At 47.4% G+C, this 10,291-nt stretch overlaps 1 protein-coding gene and 1 long non-coding RNA gene across 2 annotated transcripts; one reads left to right on the top strand and one right to left on the bottom strand.

The window, feature by feature from the left end:
• Positions 1–3,599: 3,599 nt before the first annotated feature.
• LOC145421013 (olfactory receptor 2G6-like) lies at positions 3,600–6,494 on the bottom strand. Its single transcript, XM_080290718.1, has 2 exons — positions 6,045–6,494; positions 3,600–4,770 (listed from the first exon to the last, which is right to left on the bottom strand). The coding sequence occupies exons 1-2, from the start codon at positions 6,372–6,374 to the stop codon at positions 4,141–4,143; spliced, it is 960 nt and encodes a 319-aa protein (XP_080146844.1). The 5' UTR covers positions 6,375–6,494; the 3' UTR covers positions 3,600–4,140.
• A 2,187-nt stretch (positions 6,495–8,681) lies between these two features.
• LOC145421110 (uncharacterized) lies at positions 8,682–9,246 on the top strand. The gene is made up of 2 exons (XR_013902401.1): positions 8,682–8,971; positions 9,050–9,246. It is a non-coding gene; the product is annotated as an uncharacterized LOC145421110 (long non-coding RNA).
• The last annotated feature ends 1,045 nt before the right edge of the window (positions 9,247–10,291 follow it).

Genomic DNA, 10,291 nt, shown 5'->3' with positions numbered 1-10,291 from the left:
TCATCAGACCTGCGACCATATGTTCTGGACACTTTGGTAAAGAGAGGGGCTGAGCTGTCAACTGATCACCACCTGGTGGTGAGTTGGATCAGGTGGCGGGGGAGGATGCTGGACAGACCTGGTGCACCTAAACGCGTAGTGAGGGTGTGCTGGGAACATCTAGCAGAGGCCCCAGTCCGCGAGATCTTCAACGCACACCTCCGGCAGAGCTTCAACAGCATTCCGAGGGAGACTGGGGACATTGAGTCCGAATGGACCATGTTCAGCGTCTCCATTGCCGAAGCTGCTGCATTGAGCTGCGGCCGCAGGGTGGTTGGTGCCTGCCGTGGTGGTAATCCCCGAACCAAATGGTGGAGACCAGAGGTGAAGGGAGCCACCAGGCTGAAGAAGGAGTCCTATTGGGCTTGGTTAGCCTGTGGGACTCCGGAGGCAGCCGACAGGTATCGACAGGCCAAGCGGAATGCGGCTCGGGCAGTGGCTGAAGCAAAAACTCGGGTGTGGGAGGAGTTCGGAGAGGCCATGGAAAAAGACTTTCGGACTGCCTCGAAGAGATTCTGGAAAACTGTCAGGCGTCTCAGGAGGGGAAAGCGGTGCTCTACCTGCACTGTGTATAGTGCTGGCAGAGCGCTGCTGACGTCGACTGAGAAAATTGTCAGGCGGTGGAAGGAATACTTCGATGACCTCCTTAATCCCACTGACACGTCTTCCGAGGAGGAAGCAGAGTCTGGGGATGAGGGGAATGACCTGCCAATTTCCGGGGGTGAGGTCACTGAGGCAGTTAAACAACTCCTTGGTGGCAGAGCCCCTGGTGTTGATGAGGTCCGCCCCGAGTTCCTGAAGGCTCTGGACATTGTAGGGCTGTCCTGGTTGACACGCCTCTGCAATGTTGCATGGAGATCAGGGGCAGTATCTGTGGACTGGCAGACCGGGGTGGTGGTCCCCATCTTTAAGAAGGGGGACCGGAGGGTGTGTTCCAACTGCTGCGAGATCGATCAACTTTAGACCAGACAACAAACTACGGAGGCTCCGGAAAAGTGCAATCAAACGATGAGTTTTATTATCACAGGAGAACAACCAACCGTCAGCATACGGAATGGGTTGCTCTGACAAGAATACATTGGGTTCTGGTTTTATAGGACAAAATATCACACCTACGTCAATACAGTTCAAAAATACATGGTGACAGATGGGCAAAAGTTCAACTCGTGCAGACAAGGGTACATCACGTACATATAACCTTACACCGACATATAACTTCTCCTTTCTACATTACTTGCCTTTTAAGGTAATAACTTCAGGTCTTAGCATCTCTGAGAGCTAATAATGGACCCTCGTCATTAATCACTAAGTAGAGTACTTTGCAGCCAGTCTCAAACTGAAGCAGAAGACGCTTAGGCCTTCGCTCAGACCTGCTACTAGATTAATATGTGTATCATAAGCGTGCATGCAATTAACCTGCTATGTTCTCATCTCCCCTCAGCATGTATCATCTGGACACTTTCACCAGTGAAGCTTAAAACCTTCTAGAATGGAACATCAACTCTAACCAAGCACATTTATGCATTGTGTATAAAATGAACTCAACCTATAAAAATAGAAAGGTCAATGTGATGACAGACATATTCAATGCAATATAAACCCTGTAGGAAATATTACTGATAAATGATACTGTGAAACATGTTATTAATACATTCTTCATAAGGCAAATTATATGGTAGCAATAAAAGAATCTCTGAATCCCAACACAACTACAGGGGGATCACACTCCTCAGCCTCCCTGGGAAAGTCTATGCCAGGGTGCTGGAAAGGAGAGTTCGTCCACTAGTCGAACCTCGGATACAGGAGGAACAATGCGGTTTTCGTCCTGGTCGCGGAACACTGGACCAGCTCTTTATCCTCTCGAGGATACTTGAGGGTGCATGAGAGTTTGCCCAACCAGTCTACATGTGTTTTGTGGACTTGGAGAAGGCATTCGACCGTGTCCCTCGGGGTGTCCTGTGGGAGGTGTTGCGGGAGTATGGGGTGTCTGGCCCATTGCTACGGGCCATTCGATCCCTATACAACCGTTGTAAGAGCTTGGTTCGCATTGCCGGCAATAAGTCGGACTCGTTCCCGGTGGGTGATGGGCTCCGCCAGGGCTGCCCTTTGTCTCCGGTTCTGTTCATAATTTTTATGGACAGGATTTCTAGGCGCAGCCAAGTGGCGGAGGGCTTTCGCTTTGGTGGCCTCAGAATCTCATCTCTGATTTTTGCAGATGATGTGGTTCTGTTGGCTTCATCGGGTGATGGCCTCCAGCTCGCACTGGAATGGTTCGCAGCTGAGTGTGAAGCAGCGGGAATGAGGATCAGCACCTCCAAATCTGAGGCCATGGTTCTCAGCCGGAAAAGGGTGGAGTGCCCACTCCGGGTCGGGGATGAGTTCCTGCCCCAAGTGGAGGAGTTCAAGTATCTCGGGGTCTTGTTCGCGAGTGATGGGAGAAGGGAGCCGGAGATCGACAGACGGATTGGGGTGTTCCGGGCATATGACACCGGGAGGAGGCCCCGAGGCAGACCCAGGACACGCTGGAGAGATTATATCTCTCAGCTGGCCTGGGAACGCCTTGGTGTTCCCCCGGATAAGCTGGAGGACGTGGCTGGGGAGAGAGAGGTCTGGGCCTCTTTACTTAGGCTGCTGCCCCCGCGACCCGGCCTCGGATAAAGTGGATGAAGATGGATGGATGAATGGATAAATACTACAGTATATCAAGCAATGGGGATATATGATCAGAATTATGGTGTCATTAATTAATGTACAGAGAGAAATTTACATATAAATTAAGAAAAAAAGCCAAATAAAAGTAGGTAACAGTTCAATTACTATTACTATTTTTCCAAAATAATAATAAAAAAAACTCTATATAAATAAATACATACTACTGAAAAAATAAATACAAACTAATAACACTGATCCTTATATTTATACATGCAACATGTTTATTGAAAAAAAAGAAACATTAAGCATTGTTAACTGATCTTTGTGATAAACTGAGATATAACACACAGGGATGCCTGCACTAACCAGCCATTTACAACAGAATATTTCATACAATATTTTGTTTACTTTAAACCTAAAACACTTTGAAATAAACCTGTTTAATCAACTTGCACATATATCAGCTCATCTACCTTGAACATGAAGACACAGCAAGGCAAAGAAATGAAATATCAATTTGTGATGATTTCTGAATGGTATATAGATGAATTTTACAACAGTACTTAAAAACTCATGCAGAATCCTTTTTAAAATCAAATTCTTAGTCAAAAACATGAAAAAAAAATTTGTTTTCATTTAACGTTCGTGCTGGATCGAGCAAATATGACATATATGACAAATATATGTCATATTATGACAAATGTAACAAAGAATATTAGTAAAATTAGTCTAGTCCAAATATATGTTTGCCTTAGACAAGGCAAACATGACTAAATGTTTCTGAATCAAGTGCCTTCAGAAAGACTTGTATTTATATTGCTGCATCTGTTTTGAATATTTTTGAATTATTTTAAATAAGGAAATCTAACCTTAATGGAAATCATTTCCCTTTCAAATAATGTCACAGTTCGGCTGTGTGGCAGGCAGGAGAAGGACCCAAACGCAAACTCACAGAGTCAAAAGGTAAACTCAAAAAACACAGCTTTATTGCTGGCGTGAAGTGGGACACGACAAACAACACAAAATAAACTAAACTGGGAAAACTAAAGCACAAGGAGCCACAGGGAAAAATCACACAGCTATGAGGGAGGACGCAACACTGACAAAGAGAAACATGGGGCTTAAATACACTGAGGGATAACGAGGGGGAATGAGCCACAGGAGGAGAGCACAGCTGACAGACATAAACCTAATGACAGGACCAGGAGAGGAAAGCTAAATACAATAAACAAAGAACACATGACATTGTCAGAATAAAACAGGAAATACTAAAACTAAAACATGACAACACAACTTAACAGACCTAATATGTGATGAATAAATACAAAACCCCAAAACATAGAAAACCCAGGAACAATAACTGCCTAAACTAAAGGCAGATAGGAAATAACACAAACTAAATCACATGACAAAATGAGACAAATACAAATATGAACTCAGAGCGCTGGGTCAGAGACCCAGCCTGTGACAAAAAATTAAACTCAAGATTCTGTTTCGTATTTTGGTGAGTTTAAATCCATACATGAGAGGATTTGTAACTGGAGTGATGATGAGAAATTCAAGAGCGATGAAGTTTTGGAGGCTTTGGGATAAATCTCTGGAGCCAAAGCGCAAGTACATCGAATCAAAAGCCATTACAGTGACATTTATGATCACAGAAGTCAGATGGGGCACACAGGTCTGCGTAAACTTTACTCTGTCCTCTCTGGACCTCACACATGTTTTAATAAGGTATATGTAAGTCCAAATTATGAAAAGCCAATGAGACAGATAAACGACAAGTATCACATATGCACTTGTGTTATTTGAAAAAGTGTCAGCTTCAGGACAAGCAAGTTTAACAATTAACCAGTTTAGACATAAGACTCTCTGAATGTTTATACCACATAACTTGAGTCTTGCTGTAAGCACAACATTGATGGCAAAAATGCAGAAAGGTGTCAGCCAGGAGAAACACACCAGCTGTGAAAGCCTCCTCTTAGTCATGAAAGAGTGGTAGTGCAGAGGTCGACATATAGCCATATACCTGTCAAAGGCCATGACAGTTAAAATAGACAAATTACAGCACACAAATGAATACTAGTGATGGGATTTCCGGCTCTTTTTAGAGATCCGGCTCTTTCGGTTCGGCTCACTAAAAAGAGCCGGCTCTTTCGGCTCCGAACCAGCTCTTCAGGTTGTTTTGTTGCTTTAATTAATTTATTATTAACAATAATATAAAATTATGCACAAAAGGAATTACTAACATAAAAACAAGTGGTTTTATTTATATATGTTTATATATAAATATATGCGGTGGCCCCTAGAGACAAAACACGTACAAACTCCAAAACACATTTCTAGCATGAACTGAACTTCCAAAGCCGAGCTACTAGATCACTTAAATTACACAATTGAAAGCATGTGTGTATTGTTTGTGTATTTATACACAGGCATATATATTCAAATAATTTAAAAAAAAGTTCATTTACCTGTTATTACCACACACCAAATCAGGTCGTTGGTACTTGCTGGCTTGTGTAGCCACAAGATAACAAAGGCTCAACACTGCGCCCAGCATCCTGGAGCACTTCTGTTCTCTTTTGTACGTGTTTTGAGTTTTTATGTGCTTCTGAGTTTTTATGTGCTTCTGAGTTTTTACGTGCTTCGGAGTTTGTACGTGTTTTTACGTGTTTTGGAGTTTTTACGTGTTTTGGAGTTTGTACGTGTTTTTACGTGTTTTGGAGTTTGTACATGCTTCAGAGTTCGTACGTGATTTGAAGTTTGTATGTGCTTTGTGTCTAGGGGCCACCGTAAATATACTTTTATTTATTCACTCCACATAAAATGTAATAAATAAATCATATAATACAAAAATCAACTATTCACATTTCAAGTTTTAACTATTTAAATTTTCAGCTTTTTCCTTTCACAAATTTAAAGTGAAAAGAACACAAAACACTGCAAACCACAACACAATTAAATATAAATTATAATATGAAAACTAAAAGAACATGCATATTCTCTGTCATATGGACCTGCATGAATAAACTTTCTCAATCCTTTATCATCTGCAACTGAAAATAGTTGTGGATGATTACTATACCTTTCTAATGTTGTTGTCCCTGCCTCTCTTTCTCTCTCTCTGGCTCTGTTCCTGTGCTACTGAGTGTAACTACCGCCCCTCCCCCCTCTGCCCAGCATAAAGCACAAGGCTCGCGTGCAGAGTGAAGCGGAAAAAAAGTGCGAGAGAGAGGCTGAGAGAAAGAAAAAAAAAAAAACCCACGTGACGGCTCGCGATAAGGAGCCGGCTCGCGTCGTTCAAGTCAAAGAGCCGGATCTAATAGCCATTTCGTTCGCGAACGACCCATCACTAATGAATACATGATAAAAGCTTGTAAAAGGCACCCTTCATAGGAGATTCTGTGAGAAGACGACAGTAAATCTGAAAGGAATTTGGGGTAGAAACCTGTGGTTCCATAAAGGGCATTAATGCAAAGGCTACTCAGGAAAATGTACATAGGTTCGTGGAGGCTTTCATCCAAGACAATGAGCAGCACAAGAGAAATATTGAAGAACAAAATCACACAGTAATACAGTAACGTAACTGAGAAGAGGGGTACTGTGAAATTCATCGTCTCATTAAATCCTGACAGAATAAAACTTCTTTCATTAGACTGATTATCCATGATCAGAGGGCACATCTACCTTTTTAAAATAACAACATAACAGAGCACTGAGCTGCTGCGTCTGTACCTGACTAATGTCTGCTGTCCCTCTTCACCTCCCATTAATTATAGAATAAAATAAAATACTATATACAGTACAATAAATAGAATAAAATATACATTAGGATAGAAATAGAATGCAAATGCTTTATACAACTGAGTAAAAATACAACTTTGTCAGAAAAAGAGTATTGCACTCAGTGTGTGTGAATGTGTGTGTTTGATCAGTTAAAGTCTTTGTTGTGGAGCCTGACAGCAGTGAGGAGGAAAGACCTGCGAAATCTCTCCGTCCCACACCGTGTGTGCCGCAGCCTGCCACTGAAGGAGCTGCTCAGTGCTGTCACAGTCTCCTGCATGGGGTGGGAGATGTTGTCCAACAGGGATGAGTGTATGTTTTTGTTCTGTGTCCTGTTTGTTTCTATATGTGTCTTTCTGGCTGCTGTTACAACCAAATTTCCCCCTGTGGGACAATTAAAGGATTATTCTATTCTAATGCTATTTCTATCAAACTATTTTTCTCCTACAGTTACACAGAGGCCTGACAACAATATTATACATTCACATTATAATGCAGCCACCTAATGTTATCACATCATATCACAACTCCACACTGGGTTTCAGCCCCCAGCTGACTCTGGACCCCTGGAGGTTAAGAAGCCAGCTGAGGACTGCACCCGGCTGTTGCTGCCTGAGCAGAGTCAATGCTCTGTGCAGCTGCAGCCTGCTATGTGCCTGCCAGAGGCCCATGCGCCTGCTGGTCCTGTTCTGTGCCTGCCAGGGGCCCGTGTGCCTGCTGGTTCTGTTCTGTCCCTGCCAGAGGCCCGTGCACCTGCTGGTTCTGTTCTGTGCCATCCAGGGGCCCGTGCGCCTGCTGGTCCTGTTCTGTGCCTGCCAGGGGCCCGTGCACCTGCTGGTTCTGTTCTGTCCCTGCCAGGGGCCCGTGCACCTGCTGGTTCTGTTCTGTCCCTGCCAGGGGCCCGTGCACCTGCTGGTTCTCTTCTGTGCCTGCCAGAGGTCCCTGTGCCCACTGGTCCTGAGACTGTTCTCGCTGGAGGGCCCGAGGAGCCCATCCAACCTCCTGCCTCGTCAGCTGGAGGGCCCGAGGAGCCCATCCAACCTCCTGCCTCGTCAGCTGGAGGGCCCGAGGAGCCCGTCCAGCCTCCTGCCTCGTCAGCTGGGGGGCCCGAGGAGCATCGTCAGCGTCGCCAGCTCCGGCTTCATCCTCCGCTTCAGCTGCTTCATCCTCGTCTGGCCCAGCCTCCGCTTCGCCTTCGTCTGGCCCAGCCTCCGCTTCAGCTGCTTCATCCTCGTCTGGCCCAGCCTCCGTGTCTTCGCCTTCGGCGTCGCCTGGTCCAGCCTCGTCTGGGTCTGTGGTTTATTGGCCGCCTTCCAGGCCACTGGTCGGGCGTCATCTCCATCGTAGGCGGCCCCCAGACCCCCTTCGCCTGAATCGCCGCCGCTGCCTTCCGCTGCCTTCCGCTGCCTTCCGCACGGCCGGCCCCTGGACCCCTTTCGCCTGAGTCGCCACCGCTGCCTTCCGCATGGCCGGACCCCAGATCGCCGCCGCTGCCTTCCGCATGGCCGGCCCCCTGAACTGTTTCCACGTCGCCGCCGTTGCCGTCCGCATGGCCGGCCCCCTGAACTGTTTCCACGTCGCCGCCGTTGCCGTCCGCACGGCCGGCCCCCTGAACTGTTCTTTTTTGGACTCCTCTTTTGTTTTGGGGCTTTCTTGTGCTTCGGTGTTTTGTTTCGAGCCCTCCTTCCTGGACCCCCGCTGCCCGCCCTGTTCGGGTTGTTTTCTGTTTTGGGCGGTTTTTGTGTTTTTCTTTCGTTTTCTTGTGTTGGGCTGTCTGGTGCCAGCCCTTGAGGGGGGGGTACTGTCATGGTCCTGGGTCGGTGACCCAGCGCTTTTAGTTTATTATTATGATGATTATTATTGTTCGAGTTCTATGTGTTATATTCGGTCTATCTGTCTATGGTGTCACCCCGTCTGTTTGCGAATCTGTCTGTTTAGTTCTGTGTCTTGTTTGGTTCCCTGTGTCTGAGTTTCCTGTCTTATTGTGAAGGTCTCTGTCTGATGTGAGTGTGTTCAGTTTACGTTTCCTCTGTCCCGTCAGCTCTGATTTCTCCCAGCTGTGTTGCCCTTCTGTCTCTCATCCCCTGATTACTGGTGTGTGTATTTAAGCCCTGTGTGTTCTCCTGCCTGTTGCCGGTTCGTCTGCGTTACGCCGTGTCAGTCTGCGTTACTCTGTGGTCCACGGTGTGCTGTCCCTCGTCAGTGTCATGGCCTGGGTCTAGGGACCCAGGGCTCAGGCATTTTCGGTGTATGTTTATGTTTATGTTTTCCGTGTGTTGTATTGGTTTGCTCTCCATCTCTCCATGTGTCTCTGTGTGAGCTTCCGGAGGTGTGGGTTCGCTGAGGAGACTGCGAACCCGGAAGTGGTCTACTCGAGAGACGGCCGCACCTGCCGCTCGTCGTCCTCTGCCAGCTGCAGCAGATTACGCTCGTCTAGGAACGGCATTTAGGACTGCAGCTGAGCTGAGGCCGACGCTGGATCCTTGAGTCAGAACTCGTCAGTACTGCCGTGAGCTTTTACGTAACCTCCGCGGAAACAGATCCCCTGCTAACCCCCTGCCTTTTGTGTTACCAGGAATCGGGAGCGGAGTACGCCTCTAAAGTCACGGTGTGGGAATTGGAGTTTTTTGGAGTCGCCACCTTTCACTTCTCACGGACATCTGCACTGTGTGGGATTCAGGGAGAATCACCACGGGACCACAGTGCTGGGATTTTGTATATAGTTGTGTGTTTTTCACCTCCTGTAAATAAATCCACTGTCCTTCACTTAGAGTCTCGCGTTTGGGCCCTGCTTTCACTGTCACTCCACGGTCTGCCATCGCAGCCCGTGACAGAAGGATCCAGCCACTATGGACCCAGCGGACTCACCGCGGAAGCGCAGCTCCCGTTTTGACGGGACCCGACTAGTGCTTGGAGGGCCTCCGTGCTGCCGTTCCTCGCTGGCAGCCTACCCTTCGGCCCACTCGTCTGCTTCCTCTCCGCGGACGCCCCGGTCTCGCAGAGAACGCCCTAGCCGGTCCCGGGAGGATTACTATGAGCCTGACAGCAATCAGCTTACGCCCGCTCAGGCATTCTATAAGATGCTAGGGATTATTCTCGTGCCACCCGACACACCCAGCACTCCCACATCACTGCAGGAGCAGCCACATCAAATTCCGCCCTCGTCACATTCCGCCAGCTTCATGAACACTACAGCTCGTGTTTCTCCGGTTTGGGAAAATAGAACTTTTCGTTTTAAGAGCGATTATTCTCCCATAGGTTCAGAAGACTGTGCGCCTGACGTTCTTTCAAATCCAGGAATCAAGACTGTTTCGTCTGGAACTCTTTATTCTGGGGCTATGTTTGTTCAGTCAGCTGATCAGCAGCCACCTTCAGTTCGGTTTACAGCGCCACGTCTGGACCCAGCGGTCTCTGAGGAGAGGCTCAGGGGGGAGGTTATGGACAAGGTTTACCGCATGTGTGAGTTGTGGTGGGAGAAGCCCACGGAGGGGTTGCGTCGCGCCGTGGAGAGGCGGCTGCAGGGGATGCTGTTTGAATTCCCCTGGTTGGTGGACTCCCTTAATTCAGTTGTCCTGGACTTCCTGCTTTCCACCCTCCACCTCCACTCTCCTCCTCAGGCTGCTCACCGGCCCGGACAGCTGGTGGATTCACAGCCTGAGACGCCGGCCCCGACGTCTACATGGAAACGACGTTCGCGCCGCCGGCGTTCCTCACCGCAGCCGCCCTCCCGGACATCTCAAGAACCGGCTGTGGTGAGTAATAAGGACACTTTTTCATTTCTCACCCCATCTTCTTTTTTGTTTTCAGTGGATGGTGA

This window comes from Astatotilapia calliptera, chromosome 16 (assembly GCF_964374335.1).
Source record: "Astatotilapia calliptera chromosome 16, fAstCal68.1, whole genome shotgun sequence".
Taxonomy (NCBI): domain Eukaryota; kingdom Metazoa; phylum Chordata; class Actinopteri; order Cichliformes; family Cichlidae; genus Astatotilapia; species Astatotilapia calliptera.
This window is presented reverse-complemented; position numbering and strand designations above follow the sequence as displayed.

Excerpts from the sequence above, each read along its gene's own strand:
- LOC145421013 (XM_080290718.1), bottom strand. The coding sequence starts at position 6,374 with ATGTGCCCTCTGATCATGGATAATCAGTCTAATGAAAGAAGTTTTATT. Across the intron at positions 4,771-6,044 it reads CTTTTATCATGTATTCATTA|TATTCATTTGTGTGCTGTAA; the intron begins GTGATGGGTCGT and ends TCCCATCACTAG.